Source organism: Apis cerana, linkage group LG11 (genome assembly GCF_029169275.1).
Source record: "Apis cerana isolate GH-2021 linkage group LG11, AcerK_1.0, whole genome shotgun sequence".
Classification (NCBI taxonomy): domain Eukaryota; kingdom Metazoa; phylum Arthropoda; class Insecta; order Hymenoptera; family Apidae; genus Apis; species Apis cerana.
This window is the reverse complement of record NC_083862.1, coordinates 6,876,196-6,904,050: the sequence shown is the minus strand read 5'-3', so window position 1 is coordinate 6,904,050 and position 27,855 is coordinate 6,876,196. Positions and strand designations below refer to the sequence as shown.

Here is a 27,855-nt window from a genome sequence, read left to right as displayed (position 1 = left end):
ATACAGTAATACAAAATACTTTTTTAATTTTTTAAAATAAAATATTTCTTATTTCAAGATAAAAAAATTAATATATAAATTAATAAATTAATAAAAATAAAATAATAAATATTTTAATTTTTTAAATTTATAATATTAAATTCAAAAATCAAAAAAATTAATAATTATAATTATTAATATTTAAAACTAATACTGAACAAGTTATATAATTTTTTTATTTTGACTATAATATTTGACAATATAATATTTTTAAGTTTTCATATAATACTGTTATCAATTTTTTAAAATATTTAGAATAAAATTAATTAAATTTTATTATTATATTTAAATAATTATAGTAATAAAAAAAACAAATTTCTTTTTCAAATTTAATTATGAAATAAAATTTATTATATAAATAATTTAATTATTAAAAAATGGAAATTTCGAAAATTTTTACATTGAATATAATGGATGGCCCCAAAAATTAATTATAAAATTAATATTTCAAAATATAAAAAATATATATTATAGTACTGGAACTACCAATCTTTAATATGTTCTTATATATATAAATGATTGGAATTGAATAAATATAATGAAAATAAGTAAATATATATCAGATGTTCATTTCAATAAAATTTAACATTAATTTTACTATAAATAATTGCATGATATTGACATAAGTACAAAAATAAAAAATACATAATTTTTAAGAATTTCATAATTTTAATATTAATATTATTAATATATTTTTGTAACTTACATTACATTTTAGACCTTATATTTTTTATGTAAATTATTTACTTAGAAAAAATATTCAAAAATATAATTTTTTTAAATAAAAATGATTATTATAGTATTTATGTTTCTTAAATTTTTGAATATTTTTATATTTTTTAAATTTTTTAAATAAAATGACATATATAAACGTAATGATAAAATAACATTAAAATTTACATATACCTGTAAAAAAAATGATGTCTTTTATAAATATTTTAAATTTTAAAATAATAGATTATTTCTGCTTTATTTTTCTTCTTTATATATATTTTTTAAAAATGATATATATAACATCTAGCACTTTTATTGCTAGTTATAAGAATGGAAATTCTAATATATTTTGATTAAACATTACAAAGTGCACATTGTACAATATCAGCGTATTCTATAAACTGCACTAAAAAACAGTATTTGTTATTCATATAAAAAAGTTATGAACAGTTATAAATTTATCATATATCGAGCATACAAAAAAAGAAGTAATATTAATTGTAAGAATTGCAATATTTGTGATCTCACATTTTGGCTTTAAAAAATTATAAACGAATATAATGCTCATATTATATAAATTTTATCAATATGAAATTTTTTCTTTAATGAAATTTATATTATTTATATTTATTGAATTAAACATACTTTTGAAGTTCCATGAGATTCATCCATAGCAGCTGCTCGTCTTTTTATACCTTCTAAATATATTTCACGATTAAACAAACCTCCACCAAGAGGTATACTATAAATATAATTAATATAATATAAACATTAATAAAAAAATATAATATAATTTAAAAATAAATTGAATTATATGAATAATAAGTACATACGTATCAATACCAGGTCTTATAGTTGTTTTAAAAACTCCCCATACAGGTTTATGATCTGAAGTACAAATACTTGGTACAGAATCATAAACCAAACATTCTATAATTCCATCTTTATATGAACTAGAGCTTTCATGACTAACTCTTCTAATATATCCTCTTGTATGTCCTTTTCCTTTAAAGAGAATTCTATCAGTGTATGCAGGTGTACGTTGTTTACTGCTTGAATCAAAATTTTGTGTTCCAGGATCATATTTATATGTAGGAGGAAATGTAATTGGAGCTTCTTCAAAACCACGTAAAACTGCTCCTTCATTAAGAATTGTTTGTAATTGATCTTTGTGTAAATTTACAGGTAATTGTTGTGGAAAACATGTATCTGTAACCCATTGAATAACTTCTTCTCGTGGTTGTGCTAATCGAAAATTTAAATCACCACACCAAAATATGCAATCAAAATTTTGAGTTACATCTGAAAATATAATATTCATTTATTTTTATAATACAATAATAATAATAAATAATTATATATATATATACCTTTGCTTTTATGTCTTATAGGTAAATCTTTAGGAAGATCAAGATTTCTAACTATTCTTTTAATATCATTTACTCTTTCTTTAACTTTATCTTGATGTGCAGTTAAATGTGCAGTAACAAACAGAAAGCTTGTACCAAATAACATTAAAGCTATAGCTACTGCTCCTTTTGTTCTAAAAGCAGTTCCTGTCCTAGTTGAGAAACTAGCATCTTCAGGAATAGAACAGAACCAAATTAAATCTCTTCTTAAGAAAAGTGCAAGATGCAATGTTCCTAAACTAGTACTATAAAGTAATACATGAGAAGGACCAAGAGTTTCTTGTAAAGCTGCTTCCCATTCGCTTCGCTCAGAACAAGATTCTTGTGTTCCAATTGCTAATAAATCTGGAACAGTTTCTATATCTGAAGGTAACATAAAATCGTTTAACTCTTTTGGTGGATTTTGTCCATTCATATTCCATGTTCCAATAAAAATTTTTAATTCGCGATTCGGTAATACTTTTTCAAGTTCTACTGGTCCAAGCAATGAATTTGCAGCAATTCTTCCATGAAGAAAATTTCTGTAACAAAGAAATAGTAATATTTATTATTAAAGATAAACACACACACACACACATATTATAAAAATTTTATGAAAGTTTGTACCTTTCTCGTGCTTTTTGTGTAGGAATCAAATTAAGAACTTGAGCAGCTAATAATGCTTGTTTTGCTAAACTATCCATAGATGCTCCAGTTGTTTGAGATTGATGACGTTCTTTTTTTTTGGACAAAGCATCATGAGATGTGGAACGTGGTTTTAGTTGAACAGGTGCACTTTTTATAGATTCTGGACTTGAATGCCTCATAGAATTTGTTGGTGAATTTCCTACTAAATTATCCACAGATCGTCTATGAATTAGTCTTTGTCTTAAATATGCAGGAACATTTGGAGAAATAGATCCAGAAGATGAATTTTCTCCTAAAACAATAAAATAATATAAAATTATGTAAAATAATATGAAAATACAAAAATATAAAATTTAAATAACAGATATATAATTTAAAATAACATCATATGTAAAATAGAATGTTAAATGATATTACAAGATGTATTTGTAATGAAATTAAATTGGTTCAATTACTAGTTATTCTTGATGCTGACAGAGTTATTAGAAAATTAGCAGAAATGTCTGTGATTCATTTGAAGTTCATATTTTATTCTTTTTTCCATAGATATGTAATTATATATATAAATAAAATTGAATTATTTCTAAAATAAGAATACTTATTTATACATAAATAAATAAACATATATATATATATATATATATATATATATATATATAAAAGTAAAAATTCAAAATAGTCACTGTAAAGATTTTTCAATATGTATTATTCAAATTATATATAATTATATAATATTTTTAATAATATTTATCCATAAGTAATAATTCTATTTAAATATTATTGTACTTTACAAGTGGCCAAATCGAAGAAATAATGTAATACTTATATAATAATAAAATAAAAATATTTGAAGAAGCATAAGAATCAAATTTTAAACTGCAATGTATATTTCATTTATTTTGTTATACCTTCTTTTCCTGGTTTTTCAGTATTAGAGTCATGGTATTGAACCATATTGTAAACGTCAAAAGGATTGTAGAACTGCCGTTCCATTTCCAAGAAGAAATAAGTGATATATTTTCCTTTTGTAAAATACTCATCCTTTAATTTTATTTCATTTTTTTCATTATCAATAAAAAGTTCGTTTTCATCTTCTGATGATTCCTCAAATGAATCTTCTGTTGACTCTGCAGAGAAATCACTATCTTCACTATTCTCTTGTGACATTATATTCTTTCTTTTTAATAAAAATTTATGCATTTTTTGTAAACAATTTATACTATCAGAATTTATAATTTTTAAAAAAGAATCAAAATATTTTAAAGAATCACTTTTATTTAATAAATGTATATTTTTTATGTTATAATCTTCTTTTAAAAATACAATTTTTTTATTTCAATATCTATCTGAATTACATTTAATTTTTTCCATTTTTTTTTTGAATATTATTTTCATTAAATGCTTTCCTATGTTTTTGAATATGCTTATATGTGAATTATTAGGATATAAATGATCATTTTGTTTAAAAATTGAGTTATATTTGATTTATTTTTATGAGAGATAATTTTATTGTTTTGAAAGTTGTTATATAAATTAATATTTTTTGTGTTATCAAAATTAATATCATATTGAAATTTAAATACATTTATTTTTTTATAATATTACGAGATTTAATATTTAAATTTTCAGTATATTTTTCAAAAGCTTCTTCAAATTTTAAATTTTGCTTTGCTTCACTTTTTAATTTGCCACTTTTATTTTATTTAAATATTTCATATAATTTATTAAAAAAAGAAGTTTTTTTATTTTATTACTTTATTTATTAGATTAGACATGTTTAATATATAATTGAATAAATAGAATAAAATATAATATTTAAAACAATTTTTGAAATATGTTTATATCAAAGATTAAGTATTAACTGACTATCAGTAACTGACTATCACATCTTCTTACTTAAATATAATATAATGAAAGCAATTTTGCATGTAGAAGAAGATAAGGTGGGGATATGCAAGGTCGTTATCTCATTTAGTTAAATTGAAAGAAAAACAGATAAACAGAAATAACAAAAACAAAAAATTTATCACAATGATCATAAATAAAAAATAATATTAATTAATCTTATATATTTTAATAATTCTTTAATGAATAAAAAAATTATTTATGGAAAACAAATCATTCATCAATTAATTAAATAATTAATCTTAAATTTTTAAGATAAATAAATTATTTTTAATACAATATAAATTTTTAATAAAATATGTAATGATTCTTACCTTCAATAAATGTACTTTGTCGATCTTTATCCATAAAAATATTATTTCTTTCTATATTTTCTTGGACATTATATGTATTATGTAAATTTGCTATGTAAATTTCTTCTTTTTCTATCATTGCATTTGTTTGACAATTCCCATTAGCAGAAGCTACTTCAGATTTAACAGAAGTATGACTCAAAGTAGTGGGAGATAATCTACTGACAGTTAAACTTTGCGGCGGTGTTCTGCTGCGTTCAGTCATTGCACAGCATAATGAAAGTTTTGTAGTATGAGATCCATGTTGTGAATTTTCCAGTTTAGAATTCTTATTTGAATTACCATTTTTGTAAGATGTTTCTAAACATCCAACTTTGGTTTTTTTATTCATAAGCATACGACAAAGAGACTTTTTCTTTTGCTTTGATTTAGGAGAAATATCAGTTTTAGCATTTGTTATGCTAGAAATATCAGTTTCTTCATATTGCTCCATTGTATTTGCAGTTTTATATTTTAAATATCATATAATTAGTTCACTATTAATAAATAAAATACTTTATTACTGCATATTCCAAATATGTTTAAAAAAATTATTAAACTATTAATAGTAATAGTTTAATATAATTGATCTATTATATATTTCACTATTAAATAAATCAAAACAAAATCATTCGTAATTTTTTCATATAATTTTTTTTTTTATAATTTAATATATAAAAAAGAATTCTTTTAATATATTTATGATTATTAATTATAGATAAGTACTTGTACGTATGTAGCTTTTATATGAATAATGTGCAATTATATTAAGAATAATATATATTTTATTGTACAATATAGACTAGAATCTTAAAACAAGACATTTATCTTGTTAACATCTATAATACTTTTATCATATTAATATATTACCATTATACTTCTCATATTTAAAGAAATACATATAATGTTATTTTAATAAATAATTGCACTTCAAATATTAATAAATTTAAGACTTTCATATAGTGAATTATTTATGAAGAATAAATATAGTAAATATAAATAATGCATATTTGTAAATATGATATTTAGAATGACAATTTAGTTCCCACTTCTTGATTTTTTTTTATAGATATAACATTCATTTTCTTTACACAAACATATATTCTTTCATAATTAATCGAAGGAACTATAATTAAATTTTTCAATATTGTGCTGTAAACTAAATTTGATAAAAAAGCATTGTGCTCATTAAAGATCAGGTTAATTAGATTCCACTTATATATACTTCTCTTATATTATTACGAAATTCACTTTGACTTTGAGTCTCACATTGACTATGCATTGACACGTCATTCGCACTAAAATTCATAACAAACTGCATTGTGATTGAAAATACTTGAAAAACGATGATTAACTCTAACTTCCGCCTCCATATTTAAATAAAAATAAAATAAAATATATAACATGTATGTTATATTTTCAAAAATTCAATACAAACTTTGTTAAAATTATCATTTTAATAATAATTTGTTCCTATTTCGGATGAAATTATCACAAATCTAAATACTCGTATCTTTTACTACTTCGGCGCTGATTTCTAAACCTGCGCAGCTGTCAATCAAGCAGACGACAACATCATTACATTTCGATATTTCATATAAAATAATATTTTTCTAATTAATACTTAATGTAAATCATTATAAAAAAAGAATTATTAATATTTTAAAATATTTTTAAGATCAACACGTAAAAAAATTATATTTTTAATTTATTAAAAACATAATTGTCAAATCTAGCAGACGACGGTCATTGGCGCTTTAGTGTTGGCAGCCATCTATGATGCAATATACTTCATATACTCAATATATGCATATACATATACAAGTATACATATATATACATATATATATATGTATATAATTCATAGCTAGTATCGTTTGGCGGGTTGCGTCACTATAATGTTTGTTTACGTGACGATAAGTGTACATTTAAAGAAATATAAATATACAATTGAATTATAATAAAAAATATATATATGTTTAATTACTATAATTATATTATTATAAACAAAAAACAGCTATTTATTCCAACTTTATAATTGTTTGATAATAAACAATGTAAATAACATGTATTTAAATGTAAACAAATAATTGTGTGATACATGAACAATAGTGTAAAATACATATTTAAATTTCAATCGTATAGCAACTAATATAAAGATTATTAACTATATAAATTTATATATTTATCAAAGAAGATTCCAGAAAGACGTAGAAGCGATACTGTACATAGAGAAATGTTTGTATATGTATATCGCCGCGGTTTTTGAAAAATATTCGTTTGATGTTAACAGAAACAATATAGATTTGACGGAACAATATAACATAGATTTGTTAATTATTAGGACTTAATTATAGTGAATTATTATTATAAAATTACATCGAACTATTCTAAAAAATATCAAACATAATAACAAAAGAAATGCCAGGATATGGTAAGTATTTTTTTTAAATGACGTAATTTAATTTAATTATAAATATAATATATAATAATATTTGTTAATTTTTATATGATATTTTATAAATAAATAATTTTATGTATCTTTAGAAATATTTTTATAAAAATTTTTTAATTATTAACTTTTTTTAAAACTAATAATATTTATTGTTTATAATATATATACATATTTTATAAACATATATTTTAAGTTTAATATAAAATTTTGTTTTATATAAAATTTAAAAATATAGATAATTAATATATAAAAAGAAAAATATAAAAAATAATAAAAAAATTATTTCTAAATATAAATATCGAATTTTTAAAAGAAACTAATTATTAATTCAAATAAAATAATATATAGTTTATATTATATTAATGATAATTTCTTATATATTAAAATTTTTAATAAAAAATTTTTAATTATATATATATTTTATTTTTTGAATTATCAAATTTTTCAATTAAAATTTATACGCGCAATTCTTGATATATAGTATATACATATGAGTAGAATTCTAATAAAAAGAAATAATTTAATAGATATAGATCATGAATGTAGTTGATGATAAAGGTAGTTTCAAGTTTTCATATAATAATTATTAATAATAACATTATTAATATTTAACATAATGTAATAACATTAATGCTATCATTAATAAATATGATAGTACACAAAATTTAAACATAAAATTGTGTTTAAAATATTAATTATATTTTATATTTCGAAAATTTAAAAAATTTACAATTATAAAAAAGATTTTAAAATGTATGTTTTAAATTTTATTATTTATATATAATTTTTAAATACATTATATTTATATATTATTTATATACAAATATATTTATTATTTATTAACAAATATATTTTAATAAATTTAAATATCATTTAATATTATATTAATGAGAAAATATTATTTGTAAAATTTAATTTAACAAATAAATTTAAAATATACATATATATTTTATATGATTATTTTTGTTAAATAATTTAAAATAATATGCTTAAACAAATTTTAACAAATATAATAATTTTTTAATTTAAAATCTGTTATTAAATATGTTGATCATTGATATGAAAAAATAGTAGTAATAATAATTCATCAAAAAGAATTATACATATATGTAAGGTAGAATGTATGATTGTGAACGGTGAGTGCAAAGAATTAGTAAAAGAGGAAATAAGATAGAAACGTAATTCGCGCCGCCACCGCGAGGTGTCAGCATTGCATGCGGCTGGCTCGCTAGCGGCCACCATTGTTGAAATTCTGCTTTGGTTGATGCCCCGACGATTTTTTGACCAAAAATCGTAAATTCGCCAGCCCCTGGCAAGGGCCCTGTGCGGAAGGTGCGTATCCCGTGGTAATCCCGTGATTATGTCAAAATTATAGCAACCGTCAGTAGCATGTTTTACGATAAAAGGCCTACCGGGAAAAGCCAGTGAAATTGAATGTGCCCATCGATTTACGCGAAAGAAAGAGGCATCCATGTCCGTGTCGTACGTCTTGTCGGGGTGTTGGTGTTGTGTGCGCTGCTTGAATTGTGCATGGTACGTGCGTGCATGCGTGCCGGTACAATGCAACGCGTCTATCTTGCGCACCATGCAATCTGTCGATCTTAGATCTTGGTGTATGAAGTGAAAATTTCAATTATCAGAATGTTCTGGGAGTAAGATATTTGGGCGTTAGATAGAGATCGCGCGGAACTTGCAATTTTTGAATAAGTGCACATTGTTCCGCGTGTCGGCACGCGCGGCTCGCGCGTTATCGACGATACTGCTAGGTGCGGGAACTACATCTTTGCTTGGTGTTTCGTTGTGTATGTGCGTGAAGTTTACGGGGTTAGATGTCTTCTTTCCACGCTTTGCACGTTGTGCGTGCATAGGCGTGTGCACACGCAACGCACGTCATTTATATATGTATACATTCATAATATCCGTGTGTTTCTATGGGTGTATATGCGCGGCTTGGTTAACATGCTTTCTTCGTATATATGCGTGCTCTAGTGTCGTACGTGTACGCATACTGCATGCCATTGGAATTCACGAAAAAGTACACGAACTGTATCCTGCTACCACGCCGTTGGATGAAGAAATCGAAATACACAGTGTTACATTCGCATGTCCATCGCTTCCCTCGTGGGTAACATCGGCTATGAAACATTTACAGTGTTATTACTTACGTTGTGCTTCTGTGGAAACCGTTAGAATTTCTTTTCGATACTATTGTGATAGTTTAGTTTTTTTAAAAGAAATAATGATAAATCTATGATGAAAAAATTTCAAAATAAACTTAACTTAGTGCTTTAAAATTGTTGAATATATTAATGTTGACACAAATGACAAAATACTGTGATTTTTCTTCATTATTCTTAAAATTTATCCTCAGATCTTCAATTAATTTATATTTTATAAATTATACATCTCTTATTATTTAAACATATTGTGAAGGGGTACTTTCAATTATGTATTCAATTTATATATAATTATATATTATATATATAATATAATATATAATATAATATATAATTATATATAATTATTGATAAAATAAGATTGTTTTTTCAAATTTCAAATGGTTTTTATCAATTTTTGAAGTTGGGATTATATTTACATTTTTTTTAAATGCAAATACATTAAAACTATTAATAAAGTGGTATTCATTTATAATATTGAAAATTATAAAATTGTAAGACAACCACCATTAAAAAATGTAAATATTGCAATATATCATAAACTTTGTTGCAAAAAGAATTTGCGCTTTGTGAAATACATAAATTACATATAAATATTTTAATATAAAATTTTTAATTAAGTAATTTACTTAATTTAAAATTAAGTAAATTAATTTAATTAAAATTAAATAAATAAATTTTTTATATTCTACAAATTTATGCAATTATATGAATTGTTACAGAATATCAAGAAGTTATAATTTTATATTTATATTAATTTGATATTTTTATTTATATTTCTTTATTATGAATATAGTAAAAAATAAATATTTAATTATTTTATATTTTTTTATAATAATTTCAGAAATAGAAAATATTTGTAATTATAATATTATGTTAATAATATTTCAAAAAGAAATGGCCAAAAGTTCTGATTTATATCTTATATTTTTGTGTTAATTATTACTAATATAGTATGTTTTCTTATAATAATTTCAGAAATAGAAAATATTTATAATTATATATTACAAGGAGGAACGGCCAAAACTTCTGATTTATATAATTCATTAAATAATTGTCAATATTATTGCACACAATATATATCATTAATGAATATTAATGAACAAAGCGTAAATATTTTATATCAGCATTATGGTGTGAATTGTCAAAACATATGGACTATTCCCAGTAATGGTAAACATAATTTTTAGCACCTCTTTCACATACAATTTATTATAAAAAAGGAAATTTATTTTTATGTAATTTTTTAAATATTATTTATTTTTTTAAATATTTGTATTTAAAAATTTGTTTAATATATAATTTTTTAAATTCTTCATTATAAAATAAGTTATGATTGAAGTCAATTTTTAATGATAATATTTGTTTACAGGGCCATTTATACTTGGAGTTGCGCCAAAATGGGCGCTATCAAATAATTTCATGCAGTGGGATTATATACAAGAATTGGTAGCACATAGTGATGTGCCTGATGTATATGATTTACGTCACAAGGAAGAAAATATAAATGCATCAGATTTAGATTTATCTTATGTTAATCAGTTTATAAATTTCATACAACCTATAAACAATAATAAAATAACAAATTCTGATATACAGAAAGATATAACTGATAAATGCTTATCAGAATTCTCAGAACTTGTGCTTAAAAACCATAAGGAACATTGTAGTACCTGTCATAGTGACGATAATAAAATAAAAACAACTAATTTATTGAATACTAACAAAGACACAATCATTTATTCATTTTGTAAAAATAAAATTGAAAATTTACCTGAAGCAAAGAAAGAAATTGAGCATTATCATAAAGTTTCTGATTGTTTTACTTGTTTGTCGGAACAATCAAATATACAAAATATTACACAGTACAAGACTTTGTCTAAAATTTTGGAACAATATAAAAATACTTATAATCTTCTTTGTGGTTCTGAGGAAGATAAGCCACTTAATTTAGTAAAAAATTTGGAAGATAACAAAAATTGTTGTAATAAACAGAGTGAAGATAACAAAAAACTTTGTAATTTTACAGATATAAAAGTATCTATAAAGGACTGTGCCATTTCAAATCAAATAAATCATTCCAATAACATAGAAAATTGTTACATTACAAAGTACAAGGAAATAGATTATGGTTTATTAAAATTCTCAGATCTAAATGAGATATCTTCTAACATAAAAATTGACAAAACATTACTTAAAACTCCAAAACATAAATTATGTAAAAATTTAGAAACAAACTCAGATTGTGTACTAAATAAATATTTAGAGCAAGAAAGTTTTCTTGCTCTTGATAAACATTTGAATGATAAAACATCATTACTTCTATGTGAAAAGAAAAATAAAGATCTTTCTTATATACATTCATATCTGAATGTCAAAAATACAGGTATTAAAAGTGAATCTTCAGACGAACAGATAAATAAATCAAAGCACACACATTTTGCGAGTGCTTGCAAATCAATATTAATTAATTGGGAGGATTTCGAAATGTCAGGACAATATCCAGGTCATAGCCGACCTCCGGTTGGTACTCCTCCTCCTCAGACGGTTTGGAATCATCTTACAATGGCACAAAGTCAAGGTAATATTTTTAAATGTTTTTAAGATATATAATATAAAACAAAACAATTTTTTTTGTTAAAAATAATTTTTATAGTTTCAGGTTTGAATATTCATCCAACAGCTTTATCAGGTGCTGCATTAAGTCCAGCAGGATTTTATACACACCCATCTATGGCAAGAGCATCTCATATAACATCACAACTTACACCACAACTTGCACATACTCAAGCACCTCCAACATGGCATACACCAACTGTTCCATCAAAGACTGTAACTCCAGCCAATACTCCAGGAAATCCTTTGTTTAGTTTACAAATGTTGGTAGATAATAGGCAGAACCAAAATCAGTATAGAAACTCACCAGGTTCACAAAATACATTAGATTTATCTTCCACATCTGAAATTATTCCTGAAAACTACTCTCGAATACCTCAAGATATTCCAATAAGTTTAACTGCAAGAAATGTAGATAAAGGTAGTAGAAATGGAAATATTATTTCTCCTCCAATACCTCTAAATGGAGAAACTTCGTCTGATAGTGGAATCAGTTCATCGGTTCCAACACCTAATTCAGTTAGTGAACCAGTTTCACTTTCAACTAAAGAAGTTACAACACCTAAAATAACAGTAAAAAATTTTGAAAGCAATTTAAAAGGAGTGGCAAATCTTCATGATAAGATTAAGGAAATGAATGTCGATAATTTTACGCAAAAAGTTATAAATTTACCACCTAGTGTAACAATTGAAAGGGTAATTCCAGAAAAGAAAGAACTTGAAGTTACAAAAAATAAAGATACTTTAAGTGTTATTGCACAAGTGCCAAGAAATGTTCTACCTGTTATTGTAAACCTTACATCTAGAATGGATAAAGATGTAACAGATAGTCCAAAAAGAGAATCATCTTCAGAACGAGATAAAAAAATTGAAGAGACAAATGTTAGATCACCTAAAAATTTGCCAAAAAGAGGTAAAAAAGGTGTAGATTCTCTATTAGAAAAATTAGAAGGTGGAAATAAAAAGCTTGGTAGCGCAGAAAATATTGGATCTGTTATTGTAATGCCAGTAGAAGAAAAAGATAGCTCGAGCGTTAAAAGTATGTCCCCTGATAGACAAAAATCGAAATCTCCAAATAGAGAAGATGAAGTAGTATCTCCAGCATTTAGCAATGATGATTCTAATGATAATACTAAACAACGCAGAAAAAGAAAACTAGAAAAACCTGTACGACTTAGTAAAGACTCTAAAACAGAAGTAGAAGATATGGAATTAGAACCTACAGAACCATCAGAAGCTAGAACAAGTGAACTAGTACCAGAAGAAAGAACAAATACAACTCCAGTTGTAAAATTAGAAGACAATATTGACACAATAGAACAAAGAATATCTGAAAAAATTGAAGAAAGCATAGAAGAAACAAGTGAAGAAAATCAACCTATTAGAAGGCGGAGAAGTAGTGAAAGTACACCTCCTAGTTCGACTCCATCAAATCAAAGGGTGAGAAGAAAATCTAGTGATGATGCAACTGAATTTTCAAAAGTAACAAGTCCAAAATCTGTAAATAATACAAATCCATTTAATGAGGTTGAATCAGAACTTGAAAAAATGTTTGCTGGTATTGTTGAGACAGAGACAGATGTCAAAAAAGAAGAATCAAAATCAGAACTTACAGAATCCGATCTTCAAACTGGCAGTACAACAAAAACTGAAAATTTGGAAAATAATATATTGCATACAAAAGAGACACAAAATGTAAACCCCACTGATGTTTCTTCTACTGTCGATACCAAAATATCTGGAAAGAAAGGGAAGAAAACCAAAGTTCAGGGAGGTAAACGAAAAATGTCTAGATCATCTGAAAATATTTTTGGGACTGTTGGCAATGATATACCTCAGAAAGAAATCAAAAAGAGAAAAGTTTCTAAAAGTTCAAAAAAGCAAGACGCCTCGAAAAAGACTAAAAAAAATGTAAAAATAGATGGAATAAGAGAAATGGCATATGATTCTGGATCAAATGCAAGTTCTATTAGATCTCGTGGACCAGTAGTTCATGTTGAAGGTCCAAGAGATAGCCCATTGAGTATTCAGGTAGTTAATGCTCCACGGGAAGAAGAAGAAGAAAAAAATAAAGAAAAACGAAAGACTATTGGAAATAGTAATGCAGGAAGAAGTAAGAGGCTCAGTCATCAAAACGATTTAGACTATAGAGGTATGTAGTTTTGATTTGAATATTTGTTTAAAAGAATATTTATAGATATAAATTATTTATAAATATAAATTATATTTATAAATAATTATATTTATAATAATTATATTTATAAATAAATAATTTCATTAATAATATATATTTATAATTTAATTTGTTATATATTTTGCATAGGTAAAGTCAGTAGAGCGGGTCTCTTTAGTTCAACATTATCATCGCGTTATGATGCACATACAACAGATTCGACATGGGTTTGTGTATTTTGTAAACAAGGTCCTCATTCTGTAATTCCTGGGGATCCAGCTCGACCACATCCTAATTTAGCTGGTCCACATATAGCACCTGGAACATACACTGTATGTGTATTTTTTTTCAAGTATTTGTATTAAATATCTTTCAATTCAATTATTGATTATACATAAGATTTAGAAATAATATTGTTAAATTATAGGTTCCAGCTGGTGTCTTGAGTGATTTATTTGGACCATATTTAATTGGTAAAGAACGTTTAGAAGATGGAATTCTTTCTGCTGATGAACAAGAAATTACTACAGAACAGAAAAAAGGCGGCAAAAATAAAAGAAGTTTGAGGTATGCTGGTTTAGCCGATCAATTTACTGCAAAAATGGGTAAAAAGAAAAGAAATTCCATTGAAAGTAACACTAATGCCATGTTTACGGGAATGACAATACTCCCTGGAGAAGAACAACGTTGGGAAGTTTGGCTTCATGAACAATGTGCTGTTTGGGCAGCTGGAGTATACATGGCAGGTATAGCAAAAATAATTTCTTTATAAATGTTTATTATAAAAAAAATTGATTAAATATAAAAAAATATGATATTATGAGATTCTAAAAAAAATATTATTATAGGTGGGAGAGTAACAGGTTTGCAAGAAGCTGTGTGGGATGCAGCAAAATCGATATGTGACTCTTGTGGTTTAACAGGGGCAAATATTGGTTGCGTTAAACGTGGTTGTAAAGCTGTTACACATTATCCCTGTGCATTAACAAAAGGTTGGCACTTGGATACTAATCAGTATATACCGAAATGCAACCTTCATCGGATTACGTGAAACTTCGGTGAGTTTGCTTATATAGATTATTATGAAATAATATTCAGTATTTTACAATATATGGCTTTAATTTAGAGCACCGAGTGATGATTAATAGTTATAAAAATTATATTCAAATTTATTTGTAAAACAAATTTGTTATAAAAATATACATTCAAATTAACAAAGCGTAAAACAAAACATCTTCACATATTTATATATATATATAATGGGATATATTTAACAGTTTAATATTTTGTTTACTATTTATTATAACTAATATATTTTATTGAAAAAAATTGAATTCTAATTTCAATTTTATCTCTAATCAATTTTATCTCTCAATTTTAAATCTAATTATTAATTTATATTTTTCAGCATTTAATAATTTTGAGACGTTTTGAAATTACGCTTTGCATCATTCGATGCATAAGTGTGTTTGAAGTGTGAAAGTAAAAATGTTAAATGTATAAAGGACAGAAGTATTGTAATTTGCATACACGAAATATCAATATGCTCGACAGAAATATCTTCCAATGTACAAGATGTTGAAACGAGAATGCTGTTACTGTCTTGAGAATTAAAAATGAAAATGGAAATTAACGGAAATGAAGACATGGAAGTTCTTCTCGTTAATTAAATTTAATTAATTTTCTTGGCCTGTGGCCTTGAACAGTGGCCTTTTCGACCTAATGTAAAAGGAAGATTTTTAATTTAAAATCTGTAGTATAGATGAATTGTTGCTGAGGAACAATATTAATCAAAAAAGTATTTGCTTTTTTACTAATATTTATAAAATTTGAAAACAAATTTTTCCCTAAAACATCATGTACGCGGGAATAAAATATGGGGCATATTGTATCAAAATTTGAACAAAAATTATAATTCAACAAAAGAATGAAACAGCACTGAATTTCTTCTAAGTTGTATGTGTGTATATAAAATGGGATGGATTATTAATCAATTAAATTGATGGAATTTGAAGACTCTTGACACGTTTCGAAAGAAGTGTGGATAAGAAACATATAGACAAGTGTTCTCCTGTGAATGTAAGAAATCACCTGTAAATAACAAAGTTCTTATGTGAAAAATGACTATTATATTATTATACAATTTCAATCATAGAAAAATATTTTTTTGTTTTTTAAAATCATATTGCTTTAGTAAGCATGTGTAGTTAATGTTCTTTATTGCGGGAAAATATTAGTGTAATAATACTTATTTCTATTATAATTTTTTGAAGATCAATTGTGACATATAAATCTCATGTAGGTGTAAATAAATAGATTTTCGCTCATATATTTCCTTTTATTTCTTAACCTTGTCTATTTTATAGCTACATATTGAAATCATTTTTTTATTTAAAGAGAACGAGCTCACATGTTTACTTGAAAAGAGAACACTTGTAATAAATGTAGCTATTGTTATAATCTAAAAAAAAATGAAGATTTGTTTCAGAAATATTATCTTCTCTTTTTTTTGGCATGTGACAATTATAATTTCATTGTATATTATAATTTATGAGTGTGAAACCAGTGATTAAGATTTAATAGCATATATACAATTTAATGATTAAATTAATTGCTACTTATTATTATATAATTTATGATAATTATTACTGATTTATATTATTTTTTTCATATTATTATTATTGTAATCATTTGCGCTACCATTATTGTCATTGTCGTTTTCAAATTTTGTAAGAATATAAAAGAATCAAGATTTTGTAATAAAAAATATAAATTGATGATATTGATTCTCTTGATGTATCAGGGAGAAATAGTAAAAAGCAGGAAAATTGTATAAAAATATATATAGAATAAAATGTATATATAATATTACTTTGAATAGGCGATATATATATATATATATATATATATATATGCATGCTGCGCGCGCCTGTGTGTGTAATATATATGTAATATATATAAAATGTATACACACACACACACACACGCACACACACACGCGCGCGCGCACACACACACACACACACCCGTACACACATCAGCAAATATTAAAAAATGATTTGCCATTCCTCCTCTCACAACATAAAGTATGGCAAAATAAGAATAATCATTTTTAATTATTAGTTATATAAATACAAAAAATAGTTGTCAAAAAAAAAGATTATTTGTATATATATGTCATATGTAGTAATAGATATCTTGTAAAAAGAATTCAAAGAACGTAAAAAATGCATTTTATTTAGAATTGTAGTATATCTGTTTTAATATAAGATCAGACAAACAGTTTACTTAAAAGTAAACGTATTTAGATTTTTTTAAATTCCTCAAGACAGAGCTCATTACTTATATGTAAAGAGCAGTCTTTGTAACATAAAAAACAAAGAAACAAATAGCCAAAAAATACTGCTACTGAGTTTAATAAGAAAATTGAATTATAAATAAAACGCTTATATTATATAATTATGTATGAAAGAGAAACAAAATTCTATCTTAGATGGAACTATAATTAACTATAATTAATACTTGTGATACAAAATAATTTTTGGATTGAATGGTGTGATGAATAATTGCAGTAATATTTTTTTTTTAAATTTAACTTTGCGTACATAGAGTACATTATAAGTACATATTCTTGTACAGTTCAATTTTATGGTAAGGTCATTATATATATATATATATATATATAAAACATATTTAATCTATTGAGAAAGATATAAATCAGGATATTACAAAAATTTTAAATATTCTAGAATTCTCTTTGTACGCATAGTTCACTTAAATTTAATTAATTTTGAAAGTGATAAGAAAAATCTTTTATGATCTGTCTTGTATAAATGCTAAATTTATTTGGTTTGTAAATTGCGAAAGAAATAATTTAAAGCACTGAAATAATAATGCGCAAAAAATTTGAATATTACAATGCCTAAGTAATTTGTAAAATAGATCTGTAAAATAAAATTGTCACATCGTGATATATAATGAGAGAAATAACGTAGTAATGTTCGTGAATTGAAAGTAGCAAAAACAATTATGTAATATTAAAAAATTAATAGGTATTTTTATTTTTTTCCTTCATATTTTTTGAATCTAATTTAGTTACAATTTTTTTTTCCTTTTTATTCTATCCTTTTTCGTTTCTTTCTATATTTATTTTCGGAAACTATTGTAGTTATATATATTTTCTGTGACCTGGCTTAATATTAGTAATTAATAGAAAGAAAAAAAAAATATTGATTTTTTTTTTAATCTATTTAGTAATATCAAATAATAGAAAGAAATTCGCGGAATGTATTTGAAATCGATACAATAATATAACTAAGTATACATTTTTGTGTAATATAAATATAATGAATAATAAAATACATGATATAAGTCATAAATCGGAATAACTACAAACAATTTCAAAATAGCCCTTATATAAATAAAATTTATGAATGTACAAAATTTAAAAAAAAATTGTGAAATTAAATTCTTGTACCAAATTTAACTCCATTAATCAAAATAAAGTAAGGAAAAATTATGTGAAAGAATATGTACAAAGAATACACAATTTCGATTGCATAATGCAAAGTTTTACGTATATAATAATATAAAAAGAATAGTATTATTTTAATTCGTAATATTTAATTCTTTTTTGTTATAAAGCGTAATGAAATCTTTGTATATATATTTAAATATAGTAAATCTATAACTAAAATATATACTTTTAAATTGCGATGGCACCAATGAGTTACAGTTTTCTTTTTTTGTTATTATATTCTGTTTTTTGTATTAATATTTAAACATGATATCTATCAAAATAATATTATAGTTATCTTATTTCATATATAGCACAATAATATTTTTAATAAAATATTTTTTTACTTAATCATTAAAATAGATTAAGAGTCTTTTTATTTCAATTCAAAATGATTTATAAACAGAAATTTACAATTAAATTATATTTTTAGTTTAGAAAAAAGTTTTTATTAATAAACTATAAAAAATGCGTTTAAAATGAAGAAAAAAAAATAAGTAAAAAAATATATTGTAATCATTTTACTTTTGTGACATTATATTTTCTATATGATGTATAATATAAAATATTACGAAAATTAAATAATTTTCAATATTTTATTTTATAAAGATGTTTGAAATTTATTTAAAAATTGATTATATATCACTATTTACATAACACGATATATTTGTAAAAAGATTTATAAAAATTTATGTTAAATATGATTATTAGATATTCGTATTTTTAGTGTGAATCGTAAAAATACTTTGTTTAAAATATTAATTTATTTTTTCTTTTAATATATAATTTATAATGATATATATATGATTTATAATGATTCATACTAGACTATAAAATATAAATATTATATAATAATAATAAGTATTTTGTTTTATTATTATAGGATGATATTCTTTTAATAAAACTATATAAATATGAAGAAAACGACTTATTTATTGTTTATTTTTATATGTATATATTATATATATATTTATTAAATTTTTATATATTATGAATATTATTACAGTTATTAATTTATAATCTACAATTATAAATTCATATTCATTAACAAAAAATATTTAATATTTTTGCTCATAAAAAATTGCTATTTTGGAAAAATGTAGATTATATTATATGATAACCATATTATAAATTACATATTTTATAAAATTATTATGCTATAATTATTATTTTTGATTTTAATGAAAAAAATGTTTTCAATTATTCATTATTTGACTTTTCTTTAATATAAACATGAATTATATTTGTTATAAAAAATATAAAGTAATATAAAAATATGTATTCACAACAAAATTCTTCGCGTTTAAACTTAATTTATTACTTATATGTTTGTATATAAAGTAAAATTTAAATATACGCATGCGAAATTATATATTGCGCTTAGTGCGCCATCTCGAAATTTAAAGAAAGACATGCAATGTTGTGTCTTATCCCTAATATATCAATGGTTTTAATCTTCCTGTCATTGGTCAGGGAATGAGAAAGTCTTCCCACTTTCTAGTAGGATTCGTTTCTTCAGTATGTTACTGACTGCGGTGAGATATGAGTTTGTTGTGCAGTGTTCATATGATGCTCAAGTTTTCATGAAGTTTTGTGACTTTTGCATCGACATAGAAATTATGTCGACTCAAAATGGGTAATTTATCAATACTAGTGAAATTTAGTGCGGTACTTTTCTTTTGCACTTTGGATTATACGCAAGCTGATAACGAATTACAAGGTAATGAAAATTTTCTATATCTTTTGTATGGTGTTTTCATCATCATGTTACATCAAAAACACGTGGATATTCTAATCTATCATATTTAACTGATTTTTATTTATATTTTTTGACAATTAATATTTTGATTTTATACTTTATAAAACTTCTTTATAGTATATAAATTAATAACTTTTAAAGATTAATCAAATATCTGTCAATATTTTTCTCTTACTTTTTAAATTTTAATTTATAATTAAATTTGTAATATTATATGTATATATGTATTATAAATATATACATAATAATGTATACATAATAATAATATTTATATATTATGTTTAGAAATATAAATTAAATAAAAATGGAAGATAAGATATTTTAATCTTATTTTAAATAATTTAAATTTTATTTTTTTTTTACTCAATATATAATATTGCTTTTTAAATTATATTTTTTAATTAAATTTTAATCATGTGTTTATTAGATCTGAATATATTAATCTATATATCATGTTACTATATATGTTATTATATTTGTATTTTGTTTTATTGCATTTGAAACACAAATAATCGGTCTATTTCATCTTGAAATTAATTATTATACAATGATAATTTGTAAGCGCATTATACCAGAAATCCTTCTTTCGTATCAATTTTGTTCCTTCATTTTATATTTATTCTATTATCATTAATTATTGTATTAATTATTCATAGAATTACTATTTAATACTAATTGCATTTTGCTTATATAATATTTAAATTAAAATAATAATTAAAAATTTAAATATTATATAAAATTTAATTTCACTTTTTATTAATATTCTTGAATTATTCTTTTTATTTAATATATAATATATAATATTATTTTATATTAATAAAATATATAAGAAAATATTTTTAATTGTATGATTACATGATTATAAATTGTTTTTTAATTATATTGTTTAAATGTTATTTGCAAATAATATTATAAGTTTTGTTTGGATTAAATTTTTTAATTTCGGCATTTTTTTAGATTCTTTCGAATCCACATGCAAAAATGCAAAAATAAAATATAAAATAATTTTTAAAATAAATTTTGATAGTAATAGTGATATTAATCCCATACTTAAATATCTATTTTGTCCAATATTATAATGACCAATCTCATAATGAATAGATACTAAATAAATGTAACCATAATTCAATGTAGCCGTTGTACATTGTATTAGATGCCGATTGTCCTGTTCGATGTGTTTATATAAACTGTTGATAAGGGATAGTTGGCATACTGACGCATACGCTGTCACATACTTAAAGGCAAAATCAATTTAATAACACTTAAAATTTTTTGTAAATTAACTTAAAAACTTAAACTAAAAACGATGATGGCATAGAAATAAATAATATATATAAAAAAAATTATTTAAAATGTTGATTTTTACTTAAAAAACGATTTAAGTCGAGAATGTGTTCATTTTCTAAATAATTAAAAAAAAAATTTTTCTCTTTGATATATACATATATATAAATATAATACATATACGTAATAATACAATATATATATAAAACATAATAATATAATATATATGTATATATTTTAGCAAAATATAAAATATTTCATATAAATTGGGAATACATAATTTTCTTTAATGTTGTTCAATATCGGAAATATTCGCAAATGAATTTTTTATAATTTTTTTATTAATAGAATCAAAATTTAGAAAATAGAATTTAAAATTACAAATGTACAAATATTTGTTTGACTTTCAAATTCTTCTATTTTTTGTACTATTCTGATTGCACATTATTAAAATTTAATTTTCATATTATTTGTAAATAATAGACTAATATTTGAAATAATTTTTGTTTGAATATTATTTGTCTGTATAAAATTCAACTAAATATATGAATATTTTTTAATTTTATAAGATATATATATTAAATCAAATTATTTTAAATCTTAAATTAAACTATATTTATATTTTGTATATAATAAATTAATGTAAATTTAATTTCCATTTTTTTTCAAAATGATCTTCTTTTTACACTGAAATAATTTTTATTTCCTATCACATATAACATACATTTCCTATAACATACTTCTTACAATTCATTTTAAATTTTCTTAAATATAGATATACAAAATATCTCATTAATTTCATTCTCGAATATGAAAAAATAAATCAAATTAAATTTTGTCAATAAAAAAGTTCTAAAATAATTGTTTATTTTATTCATAAAAATATTTATATTATTTTAATGTAAAAATTGATAATTGATAAAAAAATTCAAATTGAATTGCAAAAGATCTTTTATACAATTGAAAAGAAAGACTTTTAGAATATATTTAAAATAAATAGAAGTGAAATCGTGGAATTAATATAATAAGAATAATTAATATTATATTAATTAATATAGAATTAATATAGATATTTAAATTAGTTTAAATTAAAAATTTTCTTAACACAATCTTATTTCTTTTTGATTGCACTTTATGTATACCATATTTTATCGATTTTAATTTTAATTTTATTTCATTTAACTTAAACTTTGAACTAAAGAAATTATACCAGCAATTAGTTACAATTTTACAATTTTGTTTACAATTTTGTGCACAAATAAACTTTATATTATATTTCGAAAAATAAAACATACAATTTAAATAAAAATTTAATGTTTAAAATATTCTAAATGTATTTGTGTATATATAATATATAATGTTAATTAAAATTATAAATAATAAATATATTTAATTAAAAATAAGTAAAGTTTGAAATATAATAATGTATTAAAAATATAACTATATTTATAAATTTTTATTATTATTTAATTAAGATTAATACAATTTATGAAAAAGATTTTAATATTTTATTTTGCAAAATTTTTATCAGTTATGCTAATTAATAAATTTGACTTTAAATCATGTAAACCTCTGAATATGAATTGAAAATCTTTAATTTCAAAAATTAAAATCTCCAGTGAATTGCAAATTTTTAAAAAAAAATTTTTTTTAAATTTTTAAAAAATTAAAATCACATAATTAAAAATTTTGTTAAAATTATCATTACAATGACGTCAGTTATATATATATAATATTTATTGTCTAATTAATTTCAAATTATATGAAAATTTAAATAATATTCGACAAAATCTCTACCTGCTTTTTATTAAAATAAATTTAAAATAAATTTGGTTACAAATTAACATCTGCAATAAATAAACTCAATATGAAATGAATATAAAATTTAAATTAGATTAAAAATTTTACGAAAATTTGATTATAGTAACTCAAATTCAAAAATTACATAAATTATATAAAATCATATAAAAGATTTTTAAAAAATTTTTAAAAAATATATGTTCATCAAATTTATTTTTATATTGATTAATGTTAAATCTCGTTATCGATTAAAATGAACTTGATTATAAATCATACAAATCTTTGTTATAATCAAATAAAAATAAAAAATTTCAAAAATTAAAATTATTGTAAATTATATGTTCGAAAAAAAAAAGAAATAAATCGAATACTAAAGGTGTTCATTATTAAATAAGTTAAATGATATTAAACCAATATTAACTTGTTTGTGCAAGTGAAAGGAGATGAGGATCGCTTTTACATTGAAATTCCGTTGTATGCAGGCTCTATGTTAAATAAGGCTGTGCTCACCGGCCCTGACCAGGACGTACTACCATTATGCACAAGAGCATAGATGTAGGGGAAAGGTATAAATATTTCTAAGATAGAAGTATACATGAAACCTTCTAAAAGCAAATCATTTGCAATCACTTCTAACATAGTTGTAATGATTTAAAAATTTCCGATTTTTTTAATATTAGCATATCTAGATAAATTTTATTTCAAATTGAAATAATAAATAATAATAAATATTTCAAATCAATATTTTCAATATATTTACATTATGATATAAAAATTTATTTATTTAAAATAATAGTAGATAATTTTAAATAATAAATAATTTCGTTATTTATTCGTATTTTTGATAAATAATTCTAAATTCTAAATATATATATATATATATATGTATATCATAATATTTCAAATAAGATTAATAAAGAAGTAGATGAATAAATTCCACTTAATGTCCGAAATTTAATTTTTCATTCATATAAATCCATTAATTATGTTAATTGTTTTCACCAGATATAAATGAATTCACTAGTTACATTCATAACTTTTATTGAATTCATTATTCTTCAAGAAGTTAAAGACATAATGTTAGAAATTCATTATTTGATATCGTATAATGCTTGAATATTGCTTTAGTAATTTAAATTCTTGAAGTTAATATTAGATTGTCCGCAAAGTTACATATATATTTAAATACAAAAGAATTAAAGTCAAGAAAAGGATAAGATACATATGAATTTTAAATATGCATATATAAATTAAAAAGAAGATTCTTTTCATATACTTTTGGAAAAATTTTATTTTATTGTTTAATTTTTTTTCATATAACTTAATGATAAATTTATTTGAACATAGGGGAAGAAATTTTATATTTGAATATCCTATTTACTATTTAAATTTTGATTAAAAAATATCAAATAATAGAATAAAATATTAGTAAGCATATTTAATTTTTTTTAAATTTTTTGGTTTCTAAAATTCTATGGAAGCTTTATTGCATTTTTTATTGAAAAAAATGTCATTATAAATATGGTAGGTATTCCTTTTGAAAGGAATTCTAAAATGATTTTTATTCGTGAAAATAAAAAAAATATTGTTTATGACTTTTATCAATTATGTTTTATTTTTTATAAATATATATTAACGGATATATAAGTTTTTATATTTTTTAATGATCTTTCCTTAAATAAAATATTTATCTTGAATCATAGAGTACAATTATTCGTAAATTGCTTACATAATTGAAAATAAAGTATGTTGAAAATATATTTTTGGTATAAATTGAAAATATATTTTTTCAATTTAAAATATTTAATATTTCACAGTAATTCATAATAATTATATTTAAAATATATATATATATATTTCACAATTTAATAAAAATAATGATTACACCTATATTCTTTTTATTTTTCTATGATTTTTATATATAAAACAAAAGTTAGATATTTTTGTAATTATAAAATATATTTACTTATATTTCATATTTTTACTACAATTTTTAAATTTTTTTAATTTTACAATATTTTTCATTTTTTAATAATCTTTATATCCATATATGTATTTCTAGTACTTATATTCTATAATTATACACATTTCTATTCATGACGATTTATTCTATTAATAGATTTTGTTATTTTATTCAAGAGCTTCGTTCAAAATGATAGAATACAGTTCGTAAATCGCTATATTCATATTCCATTTAATTACATAGAATGTAAAAAGATTGTAATGAATTTTTTAAAAGTATGTAACATGTAAAATAATAAAGTAAAGGTATCTATTATATAAAACTATTTGCACCTATAATATATTAATGTTTCAATGAAAATATTATATGTTAAAATGATAATATATAATCATTTCATGATATATATTTTAATTAAAAAATTTTGAAAATTAAATTAAAAAATTATATTTTTGATTCAGTAACTTTTAAAACTTATAAAAATTTCTATAATATATTAAATATATCTGATATAATAATAAAATTAATTTAAACTATATTAATAATTGAATACATCTGACAATAAAAAAAAATTAAAAAAAATTATAAAAATAATAAAAATTATAAAAAATTATAAAAAATAATTATAAAAAAATAATATAGCTAAATAATAATAAAAAATTTGCAACATATATATATATGATTATATATATTCTTAAATCAAGTACATATTCTTAATTTCTTAAATTTCAATTAATAATTTTTCGTAATATGTTTTTATGATATAAAAACAAAAATCACGATTTATTTTTTATCTGATTTTTCATCTTCTGCGAAGCAAAAAAGAAATTAAAGATATATTTATTTCTTTCTACTCAATTGTTACTTTTAAGTTGAAAGAAGCTAACGATTGATTTTAAAAATATGACAATGATAATATGTTTTATCAAATTAAAAATAACTCATTGAAATACATAATTCTTTACATACGAATTACATAGTTCCTTAGTGTATAATTTCTTCATGTATCAAAAATTTTAATTATTGGCATTTAAAAAACATTTTCATATTTTATTAGATCATGTATAAATGCATTGCAATGCATTGCAATATTATAATATATTATAGAATACATAATATGAATTTATAAGAAATATATACTTAAAATTGAACTGGGAATTTTATTAGAAATGTATTAACGTCATGATCATCATGATTTTCTTAATATTGCACATTTTTAATAATATCTATTCTACTCACATTAAAATTATCAAATTTATAAGTTTTTAGATTTTTAGTTTTTACAATTAATAAAAATAAATTAATATTAATTAAAATTAAAAATAAAATATTTAATTAATTTTGATTTTTACTTAAACAATATTCATATAATTATAATTAATGTCTAATCATTTGTAATATATTCAAGTACATAATCAATAATTCTTTTAATGTTTAAAATATTAATATTATACTATTATTGCTTATATTAATAAGTTAAGTTGTATTCAATAATTTTTTTCATTAATTTCAATAATTAATCATTTTTTATTTAACTATTCTTATTCATCAATATTTTCTATATTGAATAAAACATACATATGTATATATACATAGTATATATAAAGTCACAATTATAATATATACATAAATGTTCACACATTTTAAAATATGGAAAATAATTTTATTTTTTAAAAATCTATGCATTGTATATTTAACACAGTAATATTCATTTAATTAACACAATGACATTTGAATTTTTATTTAGTTACGTAAGATTTTTGATTATGTGTTCACCAAAAGGTGAGATAATTAATCTTAGACTCATGAATTTATTATTTTTCATTTTTATTATTTCTTATTACATCTTTAACACAACTTTAACATCTTGGACACTATTCACATTTGTAAGGATATTTCGTGATTATTTCTTTATATTATGCTTTTGCGATCATAGTGAATGTTAGTCGTTATGATGAAAGCGAAACTTGTACATAAATACTTGTTACTTTTTATATCGCATTACAAGTAGAAAGCAGGTACTAGTTACTCGTACCGACTAAATTACTGGCAATTTCTATCATAACATTTATATAGAATAGCACTATAA

General features: G+C 21.8%; 3 protein-coding genes across 13 annotated transcripts in view; 2 read left to right on the top strand and 1 right to left on the bottom strand.

Annotated features, from left to right (window-relative positions):
* Positions 1-193: 193 nt before the first annotated feature.
* LOC108000129 (inositol polyphosphate 5-phosphatase E) lies at positions 194-6,798 on the bottom strand. Of its 2 annotated transcripts, XM_062081630.1 has the most exons (7): positions 5,897-6,798; positions 5,009-5,523; positions 3,698-3,916; positions 2,769-3,081; positions 2,124-2,683; positions 1,587-2,055; positions 194-1,495 (listed from the first exon to the last, which is right to left on the bottom strand). In XM_062081630.1, the coding sequence occupies exons 2-7, from the start codon at positions 5,478-5,480 to the stop codon at positions 1,381-1,383; spliced, it is 2,148 nt and encodes a 715-aa protein (XP_061937614.1). In that variant the 5' UTR covers positions 5,481-5,523; positions 5,897-6,798; the 3' UTR covers positions 194-1,380. The 2 variants fall into 2 exon arrangements, with proteins under 2 accessions (XP_061937614.1, XP_061937615.1); XM_062081631.1 differs by lacking the exon at positions 3,698-3,916 and having other exon boundaries at positions 5,009-6,796.
* An 88-nt stretch (positions 6,799-6,886) lies between these two features.
* Positions 6,887-16,774, top strand: LOC108000143 (uncharacterized protein CG5098). Of its 9 annotated transcripts, none has more exons than XM_062081625.1 (8): positions 6,887-9,602; positions 10,637-10,831; positions 11,031-12,239; positions 12,315-14,426; positions 14,598-14,779; positions 14,875-15,193; positions 15,296-15,505; positions 15,856-16,774. In XM_062081625.1, the coding sequence occupies exons 1-7, from the start codon at positions 9,458-9,460 to the stop codon at positions 15,496-15,498; spliced, it is 4,365 nt and encodes a 1,454-aa protein (XP_061937609.1). In that variant the 5' UTR covers positions 6,887-9,457; the 3' UTR covers positions 15,499-15,505; positions 15,856-16,774. The 9 variants fall into 9 exon arrangements, with proteins under 9 accessions (XP_061937609.1, XP_061937611.1, XP_061937613.1 ...); XM_062081627.1 differs by having other exon boundaries at positions 6,901-7,460; XM_017060338.3 differs by having other exon boundaries at positions 6,924-9,606.
* Positions 16,775-20,363: 3,589 nt separating this feature from the next.
* Positions 20,364-27,855, top strand: part of LOC108000152 (uncharacterized) — a 36,972-nt gene continuing 29,480 nt past the window's right edge. For both annotated transcript variants that reach the window (XM_017060354.3, XM_017060353.3), the window contains exon 1: positions 20,364-20,683. In XM_017060354.3, the coding sequence (XP_016915843.1) occupies positions 20,596-20,683 (88 nt within the window). In that variant the 5' untranslated portion in view covers positions 20,364-20,595. The remainder of the gene's footprint in view (positions 20,684-27,855) is intronic.

What these genes read in the sequence shown, in the direction of transcription:
- LOC108000129 (XM_062081630.1), bottom strand. Translation starts at nt 5,480, where the DNA reads ATGGAGCAATATGAAGAAACTGATATTTCTAGCATAACAAATGCTAAA. An exon ending in TGAAAAACCAGGAAAAGAAG is followed by an intron (nt 3,082 to 3,697) that starts GTATAACAAAAT and finishes TTATTGTTTTAG; the next exon opens with GAGAAAATTCATCTTCTGGA. An exon ending in ATAAGACCTGGTATTGATAC is followed by an intron (nt 1,496 to 1,586) that starts GTATGTACTTAT and finishes TTATATTTATAG; the next exon opens with TATACCTCTTGGTGGAGGTT.
- LOC108000143 (XM_062081625.1), top strand. Translation starts at nt 9,458, where the DNA reads ATGCGTGCTCTAGTGTCGTACGTGTACGCATACTGCATGCCATTGGAA. An exon ending in AAACGATTTAGACTATAGAG is followed by an intron (nt 14,427 to 14,597) that starts GTATGTAGTTTT and finishes TATTTTGCATAG; the next exon opens with GTAAAGTCAGTAGAGCGGGT. An exon ending in TAGCACCTGGAACATACACT is followed by an intron (nt 14,780 to 14,874) that starts GTATGTGTATTT and finishes GTTAAATTATAG; the next exon opens with GTTCCAGCTGGTGTCTTGAG.